This window comes from Penaeus chinensis, chromosome 7, assembly GCF_019202785.1.
Source record: "Penaeus chinensis breed Huanghai No. 1 chromosome 7, ASM1920278v2, whole genome shotgun sequence".
NCBI lineage: Eukaryota > Metazoa > Arthropoda > Malacostraca > Decapoda > Penaeidae > Penaeus > Penaeus chinensis.
In genome coordinates this window covers 7,122,188-7,139,687 of record NC_061825.1, presented here as the reverse complement: position 1 = coordinate 7,139,687, position 17,500 = coordinate 7,122,188, and the positions used below count along the sequence as shown (strand labels likewise).

At 35.9% G+C, this 17,500-nt stretch overlaps 3 protein-coding genes across 14 annotated transcripts in view; 1 reads left to right on the top strand and 2 right to left on the bottom strand.

Annotated features, from left to right (window-relative positions):
* Nucleotides 1–1,523, top strand: part of LOC125027306 (G-protein coupled receptor Mth-like) — a 6,695-nt gene extending 5,172 nt beyond the window's left edge. The window contains exons 6-7 of one of the 2 annotated variants that reach the window (XR_007115008.1): nt 195–279; nt 806–861. Coding sequence is in view for 1 of the 2 variants with exons in the window: in XM_047616289.1 (XP_047472245.1) it covers nt 195–279; nt 806–862 (142 nt within the window). In the remaining variant the exon portion in view is untranslated. Of the gene's footprint in view, nt 1–194; nt 280–805 lie in introns of both variants that reach the window. The other variant, XM_047616289.1, reaches the window with a different exon arrangement.
* A 3,216-nt stretch (nt 1,524–4,739) lies between these two features.
* LOC125027307 (haloalkane dehalogenase-like) lies at nt 4,740–9,442 on the bottom strand. Of its 10 annotated transcripts, XM_047616298.1 has the most exons (4): nt 6,658–6,740; nt 6,442–6,498; nt 5,934–6,213; nt 4,741–5,611 (listed from the first exon to the last, which is right to left on the bottom strand). In XM_047616298.1, the coding sequence occupies exons 3-4, from the start codon at nt 6,193–6,195 to the stop codon at nt 4,812–4,814; spliced, it is 1,062 nt and encodes a 353-aa protein (XP_047472254.1). In that variant the 5' UTR covers nt 6,196–6,213; nt 6,442–6,498; nt 6,658–6,740; the 3' UTR covers nt 4,741–4,811. The 10 variants fall into 10 exon arrangements, with proteins under 10 accessions (XP_047472247.1, XP_047472246.1, XP_047472254.1 ...); XM_047616291.1 differs by lacking the exons at nt 6,442–6,498; nt 6,658–6,740 and adding an exon at nt 8,910–9,027 and having other exon boundaries at nt 4,740–5,611; XM_047616290.1 differs by lacking the exons at nt 6,442–6,498; nt 6,658–6,740 and adding an exon at nt 8,941–9,000 and having other exon boundaries at nt 4,740–5,611.
* Nucleotides 9,443–12,880: 3,438 nt separating this feature from the next.
* The window catches only part of LOC125027403 (probable tRNA (guanine(26)-N(2))-dimethyltransferase), a 10,636-nt gene continuing 6,016 nt past the window's right edge, over nt 12,881–17,500 (bottom strand). For both annotated transcript variants that reach the window (XM_047616469.1, XM_047616470.1), the window contains 4 exons: nt 17,337–17,500; nt 16,382–16,610; nt 15,979–16,131; nt 12,881–14,101 (listed from right to left, as the gene is read on the bottom strand). The exon at nt 17,337–17,500 is cut by the window's right edge and continues 253 nt beyond it. In XM_047616469.1, the coding sequence (XP_047472425.1) occupies nt 13,289–14,101; nt 15,979–16,131; nt 16,382–16,610; nt 17,337–17,500 (1,359 nt within the window). In that variant the 3' untranslated portion in view covers nt 12,881–13,288. The remainder of the gene's footprint in view (nt 14,102–15,978; nt 16,132–16,381; nt 16,611–17,336) is intronic.

The following is a 17,500-nucleotide window of genomic DNA, read 5'->3' as shown; positions in this document are numbered from 1 at the left end:
CAGTGACTCCCAAAACCTAGCTGCAGTTTGCATTTTATGAGGATCGCGAGGTGAAAGAAAAAAAATAATAAAAAATATATGTGTTTATATACATAATAATAATAATAATAATAATAATAATAATAATAATAATAATAATAATAATGATAATAATGATAATAGAAGGCCACTCACTGTAACGTCTTTCCCGGCAGCCAGGTACTGATTGACGTTATCACCGGTCTTCATGGGCCCATAATATTCGTTGTGACAGTTTGCAATCGGAACAAGTGGAAGGAGGCAAGTCATTTTTTTTCTGTCCCTATCTATAATATATATATATATATATATATATATATATATATGTATGTATATATATGTATATATGCATATATATACATATATACATATGTATACATATATATAAACATATGTAAACACATGTATATACAAATACATATAGATACATATATATACTTATGTATATATATGTGTATAGGTGTATATATATATATATATACATATGCATATATGTGTGTATATATATGTATATACATATATATGTGCATATATATATATGTATATATATATGTGTATATGTATATGTGTGTGTGTGTGTGTGCATGTGTGTGTGTGCGTGCGTTTGTGTGTGTGTGTGTGTGTGTGTGTGTGTGTGTGTGTGTGTGTGTGTGTGCATGTATGTGCGTGTGTGCGTTTGTGTGTGTGTGTGTGTGTGTGTGTGTGTGTGTGTGTGTGTGTGTGTGTTTGTGTGCATCTATATACTTTCCTATACAACAAAAATGTAAATTTACCATTTCTTTTTCAGCTGAGAAGCAGAGTAACGACTTCACTAAGAAAAATCACCCGTGACTCGAAGCTGTAATTTGTGTGTGTGTGTGTGTGCGTGTGCGTGTGCGTGTGCGTGTGCGTGTGCGTGTGCGTGTGCGTGTGCGTGTGCGTGTGCGTGTGTGAGTATACCGAACATTATGATTTATTTTTTTCAAACTTCTGCCTTATATATATATATATATTTATATATATATCAAACATATTTATACAAACATATTAAATGAATGTATAGATAGATAAACTATAGCATCACCCGCAGTGACGGAGATGCTGTACTCCAGAGAGAAAGCCAATTTACCCCGCCATTGATGGTTATGTAGGCAGCAGCTCAGTGGCCAGGTCGTTCTGCACAGTTACCAGGGGCGTCAATTTTTTGGGGGGAGGTCCGGTTATTGCTTAAAAGTACCCCTAGAATACCTAATTTTTCAACATTTTTGTTCGCTTCCGTTGCCTACCCCGCCCCCCGAAAAAGCTGAAATGACGCCCCTGCCAGCAAGGCACCCTGCATGCTGCTTGCATCAAATAAAAAGTCAAAGGTTTAGCTGGGTACTATATAATGAATGTGGGCGCATGGTTAGCTTATTGCATTAATATTAAGAAGTAATGGTAAGTATTACTGGTAAAATGTATTTCTGTAACATTTCGTTATGTTTGAAAAATAAACTATTCAGTTCCGTGCTTGTCAAAATAGTCTCTCTTTGTCCTGTATTTCACTTTGCCTTTATATGTGAACAATGTTTTTTTTTTTTTTTTCAAAATCATTTTCTTGGTAACTCATACTTATACTGCTTTCAAGTTTGATGCTGGAGTACCATGGTGGCAGTTACTTCCTTCAGTGTGTACGAGTATTGTATGAATGTAGGACACTGCCTAACACCAAAGGTCATTAGCAGCGTATTCAAAATACAGCACTAGGGTGAGGCTCATGATAAAGTGTCGTGGCAAATTAGTTAACGGATAGGATAAGAGGACATAAGAAGGGGATGACGTTGTTCTTCATATGAAAAGTGGAAGTTGCATAAGGTTATACATCTTATCATATCCATTGTGAGTGAGCTCTGTGTCTGAATCAGACAATTAGATAATTCTAATGATCACCGACATTTACTTGTCTTCTTGACTGAATTACTTCAACAAACACCATTTCTTTTATATTTTTGAGTCAGGTTATATCGTTGAGGTACAGAATAATTTTGAATATATTGTGGAAATGATGAAACAATGGTTATAACAGTAATGATGATAATACTGACGAGCAAATACCAAATATTTTGCAATCTAACCACGGTCACTTGGTTCTTTCCTTACTCATCTTGTTGCCTCCCTCCGCTTCCTGTTCCTTTGCCCTAAACATCTAATTTCCACTGGGCGATTTGTATCAAATGTAATGCCTTCTTGGTTTCAATGCCGACTCCAAGCAGGAGTCCAGGGCTCTCTTTCTCCTGTCAGGTGGGATATCAGACCGACCATAATATCGGACGCCTCTTTCCGGTGGAGGTCCGCCGCCACTACGGCTCTGGCTAACGACACAAGGCAACTCAACGGCGATTGGATGAGGCGCAAGCCAGTCCGACAGTGATTGGTTGACGGGCCCGAGATGATGGCAAGCGTTTCGTTTTAGGTATCTAACGTGTCTCCGAATGTGAACGTGAAGGTTTTGATAACCTAATCTTCTCATGTATGCTTTAAATACACCAAATGCCGTAGTTTTCATTTCATCATAGGAATGCTTATAATCTCATATTGATAAGAAATACACCATAACTGATCTCTGTAAAATAACTGTATTCCAAAATTATAATTATGCATTCCATAGTTTTTCATACTCGTTTCAAATCAGTCATCTCTCTCTCTCTGGGTGCCCTATCCGATACGGACGTTGGCGACGATGGTTCACCACAAAATCCTATCTCTGGTAGCCCTCAATAACTCGATCTTACTCATGTGCAGGCATCTGCTCAGGCTATTGACGTAAGTTAGCCTTGGCCCTCCCCTCCTACGTTTTCCTTCAACCTTTTCTGTGAGAGACTTGTTCTCTAAACTCTCTTTGCGCATTATATGCCCTAAAAAACTCATCTGTCTCTGTCTGATGGATGTCATTATACTTCTCTTTGTTTCTGCTCTCATTACTACTTATTCGTTTGACACATGTTCTGTCCAAGATATTCTCAGCATTTTTCTATGAAATTACATTTTTGCAGCCTTCAACCTGTTTGCTTTCCATTGTTGGTGAAATTGTCCAACATTCACTGCCATAAAGGACCGAATAAATATAACACTTTAGTATTTTATTCTTTATCTTCATACTCAGTTTCCTGTCTTTTAGAATGCTATCTAGCTTTTGTAAGGCATCCTTTGCCATGGCAATTTGTCTCTTTATTTCAGTATTGCATTTTCCATCTGATGTAGTCATGCTTCCTAAACAAGTAAAATTTTCAACATTTATTGTCAAACCCCTCAATTCGCTTTCTGTTTTAACCTTCTCTTACAATTTCTACAGCTTTTCTTCGGATTCTGCTATCAATGCCGTGTCGTCTGCATATCTGATATTATTTACATTCTAACCTCCTGTTATTATTCCCCTTATATTACTAATTTCTCTTAAGATATTTTCACTGTAGAGGTTAAATAGGTCAGGAGAGAAGACACGTCCTTGTCTTACTTCTCTTTGTATGTTGATAAATTTGCTGACCTCGCCATCTATTCTGACTGCTGCAGACTGTTCCCAATATAGGTTGCGAATTATTCTCAAATCTTTTCCATCCATATCCAGTTGTTGTAATATGTCCAGAAGGTCTTCGTGTCTAACTTTGTCAAATGCTTTTGTATAGTCTATAAAGCACACAAAGAGCTTCCTTTGCATCTCTATTGCACGTTCACTTAACATTCTCAAGATGAAAACCGCATTTCTTGTACCAGAAACTTCTACAAAACCAAACTGCTCAGTGCTTATTTTGGCTTTTATGCATCGTCTTGCTCTTTGCATCAGAACCTTCAATATTTTCATGATGTGGCTCATCAGGCTGATGGTACGATGAAGCTCGCATTCAGTAGCACCTGTTTTTTTGGGTAGCGCTATAAAAATTGATTTCAAAAGAATATCAGGGATTTCCCTAGTATCATAAATGATGTTTGTAATTGTAGTTAGACGCTGGATACCGTAGTCTTCCAGAGCATCTATCATTTCAATTACAATCTCATCTGGGCCTGGGGCTTTGTTCTTTTTAATTTTCTTCACTGCAGATCTTATTTCGGATTGCAGTATTTTTGGACCTTCCAGGTTCTTGTGTATCTCAGGTTTCTGTCCTCTGTTGTCATTAAATAGGTCCTTGATGTATTCTGACCAGCGGGTTAAGATTGATTCCTTTTCCATTAAAATACACCCTTCATTAGATTTCATACAACCTGCAGATGGTTGGACTTTCCCTCCTGTGATATTTTTGATATTCTTGTATATGACTTTTGGTTTTATATGTATATTTCGTCATGCGTGTCTAAAATGGACAACAGTTATTTAATTTCACTTTTCCATAATGATTAGGGTAAAATGTAAATTATTGTTTTGAATTTAGTAGAATCCCGTCTTCTTTGTGTTTTAATTGAATGATTATTTAAATTTATCTGCCGCGTCAACATCCAAGGTCATTAGCGGCTTGTGATTTATAAGATATAACATAAAACTCGTGGCAGACTTATTGTTGCTTATAGTGTTGACGTCATTATTAGCTTGCCCTGGTGAATAGTTGTTAAAATTACACATGAAAATAATAAGCAAAGATATGCAATATATTGTATTTACAGCTGCACCAACAATTACATGTGTATATCTGTAAACATATAAATATACATATGCATATATATACATATATATGTATACACATGTACATATCATATACATATATATACACATACATATATATTATATATATATAAATGATACAACGCAGGCCGTTATAACAAATACAATTTATAACATGCTAACATTAAAGTTTTCCATTAATGAAACTGACAATATGAGATGCAATTTCTTCCCCTTTGTCTTCTTGAAGAAAATGTCCCGCCTCATGAACTGTCTTACACGTGGCGTGCGGCTGAAGCTTGAGAAAAGTTTTATCTTGCCCTCTTGTAATAGGGTCTCGATCAGAGAACAGAATTAGAAAGGGAGATTTCCATTTCTGGCTCAGAAAGTCACGGGTTTCCTGCATGTCGACGGCCACCGGCGTGTTCGACGTCAGGGGAACTAAAAGAGGCCATTTAGCAGCTCCTGCTTTGTATTCTGAGGATGGGAATGGCGCATTATAGCCATCCAACACCGCGGGATGGGCATTCCGTAAGGCTTTCTTGAATACGTGGTACACAGGAAGGGCTGTGCCGAAAAGCTGCGCAAAGCCGCGCCATAAAAGGAAAGGAGTGGCCTTGTCGATCGTGGATAAGGAGAGTTGAGTCCCTGCCGGCAGACCAGTATTCATCACAACTAATCTAGAGAAGAAGTGCGGGGAGTCTTTCACAACGGAAAGGCCTGTCAAGCCTCCCCAGTCCTGGCATACAAGTGTAACATCACTCACTCGAAGATAATCCAAAAGTAATCGCAAGGTCATTCTATGTAAGTCATGACTGTAAGCGTCGGGATAAGTAAACTTGTCGGATTTTCCAAAACCTATAAAGTCCGGTGCAATGACACGATAGCCTTCCTTTGTGAACACAGGAATCATATGCCGATACAGGAAGGACCAACTTGGCTCACCATGGAGGCACAGGATAGTTTCCTTTGCATCAGAAGGCCCTGCAATAAAAATAGACATGTACAATGTAAGACAGAAAAAAAAATCATTAAAGCACCTTAAAGCGATCTGCAGTGTCATGATTATTTCATGTCAATATTAACTCTTAATATAGCAACTTTCCATTATAAGTTATGGTGAAGGTATACAAAATGACACCAAAGGATGCTGATAGGAAAGCAGAAAATGTCTATGAACCACCACCACATATAAGAAAAAAAAAAACTTCAAACAACCAACATACGCACTACAAAGTCAACTGCAATCTGAAGTCTAAATGTCTTCCTTCCCTACCTATCCTACAAAGTCGGACCCGATACCAACCTTCATCAATATAATGAACTCTAGGCAGTGTTTTTCCTCCTCCAATGGGCAGTTCCACATAATTGGCCTTGAAAGCATATCCCACTGCTTCTAGGCCTTGGAACCTTCCCTCCGGAGTTCTAACAACACCTGCATGCTTCTTTTGCATAAATAAATCTAAGCTGATTAAGATTATTTGCTTGGCGATGTGGAGAAGTTGGCTCGTGAGAATAATCAGCGGGAAAACTACCAGGCGCTTCAGCAGATGCTTTGCGGTTGACATGGCGGAGGAGTCGGGAATCTGAAAACCAAAATCACAAAATTACGCGACATTCAAGAAAAAAAACTATTAACTAGCGTGATTATGAATCACAACTGCTACTAAGTTCCCTCTTAACAGCAGTGGAATTAACTGATAATATAAAATATACATGTAGGAGCATTACTAACATAAATTCCACACAATACAAAAGTAAAGTCTTCTGCGCAGAATATTGTTCTATTTGCCTGCATGGTGCTAAAAACTTACTTTACTTTTACTGTATATCACTGCATGATTCACTCGAGGGGTTGGAGGGCCTGAAAGCTATGGAGAGCGGAGTTGCTTAAGAACTTCGCTTAATATATTGGAGAAGGCAGGATCATTTTCATAAGTATCATTTCACTATGTGTTGTACTACCATATATTCGGAATTATTATTTTGCCAATTACTGCATCAACTGCATTATATATACAAAGCCACACCTTTCAAATTCAGGCTCCAGATCATATATGCCTGCCTTAGCACTGAATCGCAGTGAACTCGTCGTAAAAAAACAACAACTGATCAACCCACGCTTGAGCCGGTTAAACCCTAGCTTGGTTGGTCTTGCTAAAAGCGCGTGATTGGCTTTGGCATGTAACGTCTGAGTGAGTGAGACATACATACAAACATAGATATATGGACACACACACACACACACACACACACACACACACACACACACACACACACACACACACACACACACACACACACACACACACACATATTATATATATATATATATATATATATATATAATTAGTATACATTATATATATACATATATAAATATACATATACTTAAAACATACATCAGAAACACTAAAGAACATGCATAAATGCTCTTTATTTATGTATATCAGACGAGCTGACAAATCACCAACGACCGTGTATGTATATATGTATATATATATATATATATATATATATATATATATATATATATATATATATATGTATATATATATATATATATATATACACGTATGTGTGTGTATAAACATATATATGAATATATGTAAACATATATAGATATATATATGAATAAACAAATAAATAAATATATGTTTATATTTATATATGTATAAATACATATATTTATATTTTTATATACATATATATACATACATATACATATACATATATACATTTATATCCATAAATAAATGCATATATATATGCATATAAACATAATATAATATATATATATATACACTTACATATATATATTTATTTATTTATATATGAATATATAAATACATATATACATATGTATATAAATACATATATATATGTTTATGTCTATATATATTATATATACATAAATATAAATATATATATATATATATATGTGTGTGTGTGTGTGTGTGTGTGTGTGTGTGTGTGTGTGTGTGTGTGTGTGTGTGTGTGTGTGTGTGTATAAATACATATACATGTACATATATGTCTGTTTATGTCTATATATATATATATATATATATATATATATATATTATATATATACACATATATCTGTTTATGTATGTATATGTATCATATAGTCATAAACACACACACACACGCACACATGCATATATATACACATATATATACACACACACACACACACACATATATATATATATATATATATATATATTTATATATATATATAAAATATATATAATGATATATATGTGCATGTGTATATATATTTATATATGTATACACAAATATACATATATACTTATAAACACACATGTATAGACACACACACACACTGCTATATATACTTATATATACATATATATACATATATATAAACATATACACATATCTACATATATATACATATATATACCTACACATGCACACACACACACATGCACTATAAGTAAATATATATATATATATATATATATATATATATATATACATAATATATACACATACATATACATACGGTATATGATATATATACACAAATACATATACATATAAATACATATATACGTATGTATATATACAGAACATACACATATAAATATATATACATATATACATTTACACTTATATACATGTGTATTGTACATATGTATACACATACATACCTCTCATAAACTTATCATATAAAACTATAATTTCATTATACTGGGAAAAAAAATTAAGAATTGGTGTTCCTGAGCACTTAAGCATCCACCATTGATATACACTACTGGAAAATTTGTGCATTTTCCTTAATATACATTTATTACCATGGTTTGTTCTGAATAAATTCTAATATCCAAATTTCCAAATGAATATAATGGAATAAGTATTCTAATATCTAATATCTAGAAAAAATATGCAAAGATCTTCTCGTAAAATACCACTTATTTCTTGATCTATAACTTACTCAGTGACCATTGGGTGCACATGGAAGCCCCATGATACACAGAAAATTTTATAATACACTATTTCTTTAAAAATCTGCAAATTTTCATTATTGACGCGAATACCAGATGCCTATATTTAACATCAAATGTAATCCCACACTGATTAATATTGTGCTGTGTAAGTTGTAGATTTCCTATTATATTTACAAAACATACATTATAAAATGCAGGAATCTGAACACAATGTAAAAAATATAAAATAAATTTATACACAACTTGAAACCCTGAATGTTCCTATCTTACTGCCAACACAAAAGAAATTTCATTTTTGTCAGTACCTTTTGCATAGCATCAGGTAAACCAGAATACCTTGTTTAGAACCTCTTTGGCTAATTCTTCATAAGTTTGAGTCATACTGGCATATTCCCATAAGGACTGCACTAGGAGACCGAAACGGCACTCCGGCAAAAACCAACAGCACCACCTCTAATCTGACATGACAGACCTTGAACTGGTTCCTTATTTGATAATTAATTCCCAGGGATGTTATATAGTTCCAAAGATGTCATTTACCGCTATCTGGCTAGAATATAAGTGCTGGAGCAGAAGAAAAAATCAAACGGGTCTCGCCATCGCTTGATATAGACACAGTTTCTAGCAAGTCCTTTAAACCTTAATATGAGAAGGCTGCAATTACCTCACCCAGTATTGAAGAAAGTCCCAACTGGCTTCGATGTCAATTAATTCTGGATTTTTCAAGACAAGCACTCTCACCTCATATGATTTGCTGATAAAAAATGAAGATAAACTCTAGACTTTCACTTGTCCCTACGAGTTGCCAGTTCGCACATTAATACCAACATCACTAGTGTTATCATCAATTCTGATAATATATATACAATATAATTTATATATTCTTATTCTTATTATTGTCATCAATACTATTATCGCTGCACCTCTCGCCCATTGTGGTCCATATCATATGATTCGGAAAAGAATGCATCTCTAATGCATGCATATATATATATATATATATATATATATATATATATATATATATATATATATATATTTATAATTTTATACACACACACACACACACACACACACACACACACACACACACACACACACACACACACACACACACACACACACACACACACACACACACACGCACACACACACACACGCGCACACGCGCACACGCGCACACGCGCACACGCGCACACACACACACACACACACACACACACACACACACACACACACACACACACACACACACACACACACACACACAGATAGACCTGAAGATTGAGACTAACAATGCATTACAGTGGAAGCACTATTCGTATAATGCACGATTTAATATATGGCTTTACTGTTCATTTTATGCATGTCCCTTTGTAAGTAAAACAGAAAATAAATACAAAAACAGTGTCTACTCTTCACTATCACCAAAAATAAACGGTTTCATCTTTAATTCTTCCCAGAATATTATTCAGATTCACGCCTTCTGCGAGTGATGAATACATTACGTTACTATATATTCAAAGTTATCTAAGATAAAAAAAATAACTATTATATAAGTTAACCATAATATAGACTCATCATGAGTAGGCAGTACACATGCGTACACTTGGCTGCTAGCAACAGAGATAAGGTACCTCTAAAAAGAAATGAGTGAGTAGAGGGGTACATACGAGGGAAAGAACACCTTTACAATTTAGCCACTTTTCTGAACACTGGTACTGTTGCCGTTGTGGTTGTCGCTCTTGATTTGGGGAAGGCCTTCGAAATGACAAGCCTTCTTGCTATTTTCAAGACCTTAATAAGAAAGGGAAGTAAGGGCACGTTCTCTGTAATGGGACTACTTCAGGAACATACCTATCAGAGTCAGGTTCCTGAGTTCTCATTCAGAGCACTAACTACTTAAGATTGGGGCATCTCAGGACCACAGCTGTCTGGATCTCATATATTTGAGGATGCAGAGCAGAACTAAAGATCTCTGCAGCCAACCGGAAGGCCTTGGCATTGATACTGGTTGTCAAAGGTTCAATGCTTCATGTACAGGGACAGAACCTCCAGTGCCCTGATGAAGCAGTAAATGCGTAAAGGCCTTCGGCATATTCGTGTGTTTTCCTGTACTTCCCTTCATTGTTCTAATTGCAATTTGTTCAACATGAATTCCACACGCGTGTTCTTCAACAACGATGGACAGGCTTGAACCAGTCTGAAAATGAGTATGTCAGGATCATTATGGGTGCCCCCTGGTGGACAAACGCTCTCAACCTCCTTTCCCCTCAGAACAATATAATGGTATCACAATTCTGTTAAAGCCATCCAGTGTCCTAGACTCACTTCAGAAAAAAAAAATGTACAAGCATCGATGTTTGCAAGTTATCCCAATCGGGCGGTGATATATTTTTAACTCAAACAATCATTAGCCAAGAGCATGGCCTCTCACCACCCTGATCATGTCCTACTTCTGCCGTTGGCTGTACTCAAGTCATAAACTTAATCAGTAAAAGACCATCACGGACCCACTGCTATTAGACCCATTTAAGATACATCAAGTTTATACCCTACAGGTGATTCAGCTTTTCATAGGATTCATATACACTCAATAACAATCAGCTAGCCACTGTGGGTAGTAAAGCGCCGCATCAAGTTGACGGCGCAGCGACCGTGAAAGGCGCTTTGCCGGCATCCAAGCGTATTGAAGCAACGATTAACCAGTAAAGCATGGTGTACGTACAGTCAACGACGGACAGCAATCAGTCGATGCATTTAAAGTAGGTAATCATAGCTTAAATAAGAAGAAGCATACTCTCAAACCCTCACCTTCAAGGTACCTGCCATACTACTATTGGCCAGTCTTAGGAAATTATCCATAAAAAGATAATCCTAACCTAATATAAAGCGATCTACAAGATGAAGGGTGATAAAACAGCATGCGGTTGTCACATTCTTACAGCACTGATATCTGCCGGTGCACCCTTGGCTCACATATTATATTCTGGTTGCCACCAGGTAGCCTGGTGCCGTCTTTCGGACTTGTGGTCCTCATATACTGGTACTGAAAACGTTATATATAGTGGTGGGGGGCACGTCTAGCTTCTTTTCCGTGAATTCAGCGAATTTGGCAGTGAGGCAGTCTTAGTGTGTAGAGATCTGGACCAAGAACCATTGAGAGTCTGATTGTGGGGAGGACATCGAGAGCACATAAAACTATATAATTTAACAATTTTGCTGCATTTGTTTGGTGGCAGGTCCCAACAGGTCCTTGTACTGAATCTCTTGGTACTGTTTGCAGAAACAAACGTCCAACCATGACTACTGCATGAGACCTGTCAATTGCACCAAGACTGCCAACTAGGCCATACAAAGACTTGTCTCAGTTCACAGAGGATGATCCTACCCACCCAGCTGTCTCCTTTAGATACAAACTGTGGTGGAGGAGGCAGTTCGAACAGCCAAGAAAACTGTGGCTTGGGTAAATCAACCAATTCTGTCTCAAAGAAAATGAGATGGGCCACAGACCTAAAAGACAGCTCACTAAGAGGGACCCTCCTGGTTAGAATTGGAGGATGTGGTCATTCACCTTCTGGCATTAGCCACACTAATTGATTGACTATTCAGTGTGTAGTTGCGTATGCTGCCAGACATCTGATTTCTTACTTGGGATTACTGACATCCTGTTTCACTTTAATCAATTGCATGGAAACTTGCTATTCAGTGTGACACCCTTTTCTTATCTGTTCGTATTTACCTAAACTGAAGCTGCCATTTGTTGGAACTCACCCCAAGATTTTCCCCTAGAAGAGACCTAGAGCAGAGGACCACCTTTGTGTTCCTGTGAGCAATGACACCCACTTGTAGTGTCTAAGCTCATTGCCTTCTCTCCTGGCTTCTGCCTAGACCACGCCAGTGGTACAGCACCAAATGGTTTTACACAGGGTTTGACTTTGGACAAAGTATGAACCAGGAAAGCTCTATGTTCCTGCAGTCAAGGGTGCTCGTCTTATTATGTCCCTTGCATTACTTTGTCTGCCACAGAAATTGACCTTGGACTGGGGATGACACGGAGATAGATGTATAGGTAGATAGATAGATCAACAAATAGACAGATACATAGATGTGTGGGGGGGGAGGGGAATCAGAAGAGATTCCACAAAAAATATACCATATATCCTTGTATTTCTTTTTTCTTTCTATTTTCTTTTGTTTTTGCATAACATGTCATCCCATGATTAATTGGGCTTTCCATGGTGACAAGGTGATATGTGTGTTTAATAATCACAAATGTGTCCAATTTCTTTATTTACAAATAATGGTAGATAATCATTCATTTAATACACATGAACATATGATATCTTAAAATTATCATCAAAACGGAGTAAAAATATGACATAAATAAAATCTTTGAAAGAGAATTATCTTTAAAAACAGAATTATTTGCCTTGTAAATGTCTCCATTAAGACATGAATACTGCAATAATAATCAACAATTTTCAATTTTAACTATTAAATACAATTTTTCTGATGAATAATATTGTTGAGAATGCATTACACAACACACTTAAAAGTGTGTGTGTGTGAGAGACTGGTATTATGAGTGTGCAAGTAGGCTTATGTATTCAGAAAAAAAGGTCAAACAATGAAAACATTAAGAGAGATTTGAACATAAGGTGTTCAGTTTCAATTTTCTTCATTAGGCACTGGTTTCTTTTCCTACATGTGAGTCACTTTCTTCTTTTGGCAGCTTTGTTGGCAACTGCTCAGCATTTGCATGAATTCTCCTTTTCTTCCCTTGGTTACGTGACCTTTTATCTTCTTGATTCCCGTGAAATAAACTAGTTTTTGCTCTAGACTTCGGCCCCCAGTTCTTCTCTGGTTTCACTTGAAATCTAAGAAGCTCCTGCTTTCTGGACTGAGGATTGCTGTCGGGGTGTATTTCAAAGCTGATTTCCGTTTCGGATTTCTTCTCCAGAAGTCTTCTCCCAGGCCTATCTGGAGCCATCTTTTCCTTGTTGGCAGGGTTTGATTTCTCCCAGGCCCTAACTATGTCCCATATAACCTGTGCAGGAGCATCAGTCTTAATAGAATTTTTGCATGCATGTGACATAGAAACTTTGTATCCTGCATTCAAAATAGCTGATCTAAACTGTACCATTTTACACAGATTAATACCAGCCACTGCAGCCAACTTATCTACAACATAATACAGAGGCACATTTGTCAATTCTTCTTCCATCATAGTCAAAGTACCATATATACGGCGGAATGTTGTAAATTCGTCCTCAACAAGGGACTCTTTCAATTTGTGAATGAAATCTTTGTTATGTATAGGTGCATTCCAGATGGGGCCTGCAACTGAGTATCTGTGGCCACAATGGTCACAAGACTGACTAACTGCAGGACCAGGTGACAACTGGTACTTCACACTTTTCCCATTAACTACAACACGTCCCAAAGGTTGCAATGTAGTTGTCTCACATCCTACACACTGGTAAAGCCAAGAAACCTGTAAAAGAAATAGTAAAAATGTTTATTATATCACATCTATTTTTAATCCATAATCAATCATTAATATTCCGATGTGAAAATGTTAATGACTAATTTCCAAGTTTATGAGTGCATCTTTCAATGCCTATCTACTCATAGGAACCACAGAACAATTAAAGCAATCCCCTTCAGCCAAATAAGAACAGACAAATTTTTTTTGATAAACTTTGGTGAGGATGGGTGTATTTCAGTGTGGGCCAATCTATGCCTGTGTGACGATCTGGTTCATTTTTGGCTGCTCAAGGCCTCATCCCAGCTATCAGGACATGGAGATTTATGTCATGAAGAGGCGTCATCCAGTGTCTGTGATTATTCCCTATGATATGACAGCACATTTATCATCAATAAACATGCATAAGACTGCATACTTTGTTAGAATATAATTGCCATCTTGTGTAACAAAAGAAGATTTGTGAGGTAAGTTACTGAAATCCATGTTATAAAGGTATTATGATTAACATCTTGTATTATAAAGCAGAAATAAATGCCACAGAGGTAATTATCCATTCCCCTATTTCCTAACTTTGCCCTTTCGCTTTACACATACTCCTTACCTAAACACGATGAAATAGATTTGTCAAAATTAATGCAGAATGCTAACTATCTATTTCTGATATAGCCAAATCAATATTTGAATACATATAAGCTTACTTGGCTGTAGATTTGCTTATTTTCATAAGAATTAATTCCATTTCATAATCACTATATTAATGCTTATCACATACAAGATTATGTTTGTACTATTTTGTGTTGTAAAATACCTCTTCAGACAAAATTATTAACCCTTATATTGTTACACAGCTGCTGCTAAGATCTCTAACTCACTTGCCATGATCAAATTATGACTCCTTCTATAATACTAGACTATCATTTCTGCCTCAGTACCTACCTTGTTTTCACCTGCTCCAAGGCCAATTGGACAAACAGTTACAATAATCAGCAGATTTAGGAATTCTATCCTCTACAGATGATACAGAAAGGTAAATACTAACAATGATTACATTATAATACTAATGAATACTGATACATACATAAATTAATAGTTCACCAAGAATTAATGATGACACCAACAACAATGTTAATTATTATAATAATGATTCTACTACTACTACTACTACTATTACTACTACTACTACTACTACTATTACTACTACTACTACTACTACAACAACTACAACTTCAAATACTATTACTACTATTACTACAACTACCACTACTACTCCTACTACTACTACCACCACTACTACTACCACTACCACCACTACCACCACTACTACTACTACCACCACTACCACTACCACTACCACTACTACTACTACTACTACCACTACTACTACTACTATTACTACTATTACTACTATTACTACTACTATTACTACTACTATTACTACTACTATTACTACTACTATTACTACTGTTACTACTACTACCACTACTACTACTACCACCACCCCTACTACTACCACTACTACTACCACTACTACTACCACTACCATGACTACTACTACTACTACTACTACTACTACCACCACTACTACTACTACTACCACCACTACCACTACTACTACCACTACCACTACCACTACTACTACTAATACCACTACCACTACCACTACTACGACCACTACTACTACCACTATTACTACTACTGCTACTACTACTACCACTACCACTACTACTACTACCAATACTTCTACTACTACTACTAATAATAATAATATTAATAATAAAACAAAAGAATGTAACCATACGATATTAAATACAGCCAGATCATACACTGCAGTATGAAAATCAGAGCAATAATAATAAAAATGATGACTACAATGATGTACTTACCTTTGAAAAACTTTCCTTGCACTTATATTGGCTTGTAAATACTTGAACAACAACTCTTACATAGAAGTCTGCACTCATAGATAACAATGGCACAATATGTCTGCCATATCGGTTGGCATGGGACTCAATGCACTGCAGCACAATTCTTAAGGCCTGCAAAATATAATAAGGTATTTAAACTTCCCCTTTGGTTACTGATTGTTTACATAAACTTCCCAAGTAAATCTTTAAAACTATTTGCATTTCTTAACCTTGTAAGATTTTATAGTCAACTATCCACTGAATGACATCAAGTAAAATCACCTATCTAGAGAAAAAATAGTAAATTTGGAAATGAAGCCTATCAGTATATAAATTCAATACAGTATACAATCTGCAACCATGACTTGGCACTTCAACTCACTATCTCATGACAGGCTTTACTTTTGATGGATAAAGCTCCATATTTGGTGTAGCACGTTTCTGGCGAATTACCACACAGCACAGCCATGTCTGTACAGGTAACCAGGAGAATACCTCCATCCGCCACACTCTTTACGGCGCCGTCTAAAAATACGTGTGGCGAGCCGTATGGGTCAAGATCAATGGCATGAAATCTTTTTCCTTGCTCGTAGCTCTTGTACATCGCCATACTGCACAGTTGAAGAAGAAAAACAAATTTCTTATTAGTGTATAAAAGCAGTCCTCAAATTGCAAGATCAGGGGATGCTTGATTTTAAAAATTCAGCGTTAAAATCTTATCTCATGGTTATTACTGAAAATATACAAAGTACATGTTTTATTTGACTCATTCAAAGAATTTAATCCACATTAATCAAAGTATTAAAAAGGTTCCTACTTGTATATCCTGTACTAGGGATTGTGATTTATATAACTTTTTTTTTTTTAACTAGTGTACTTCTAACATTCATGCATTTACACATAAATCTACCACTATAAATTCACTCTTTTGGATACTCAAATACTCCTGAGAAGTACTTTTTTTTCTTACAAACTACACTGGTTTATTCTGACTATTAAAAAAAGAAAAGAAAATCCACAAACAATCTTCACCTGCTAAGGAAAAATAATAACAATTTGAGTTTTAGAAGCACACAGAAAATATACAGGTGTGTTACTCCCTGATTTATGGAGATGGAACAATATTTAGACAAAGTTCTAACTATTCATTTTTGAGATTATATTCTTGGTAAATCTACTTCTTTAAATATTAAAATGTAACACTTCTTAATTCCCTTATTATTTAAACTCTTACAATAATGGTTAAATTAAATACATAAAAGAGAAAATGTTCGCAATAAAAATTATTACATACTAAATTTAGGATATCAGAAATGAGACTGTAGTTCAATACTTACGAGGCATCACTGTAACTAGATGTAACAATGTCTTCCACCTTGTTGTGTGTGATGTTACGTTCCATGCACTCCACTGCCTGCTTTGAGAAATCATTGGCCACAATCTCCATCACGCCTCCAACTTCATGTGCATAGCGAATCGACCGAAGACCTGAAGCCGCAAG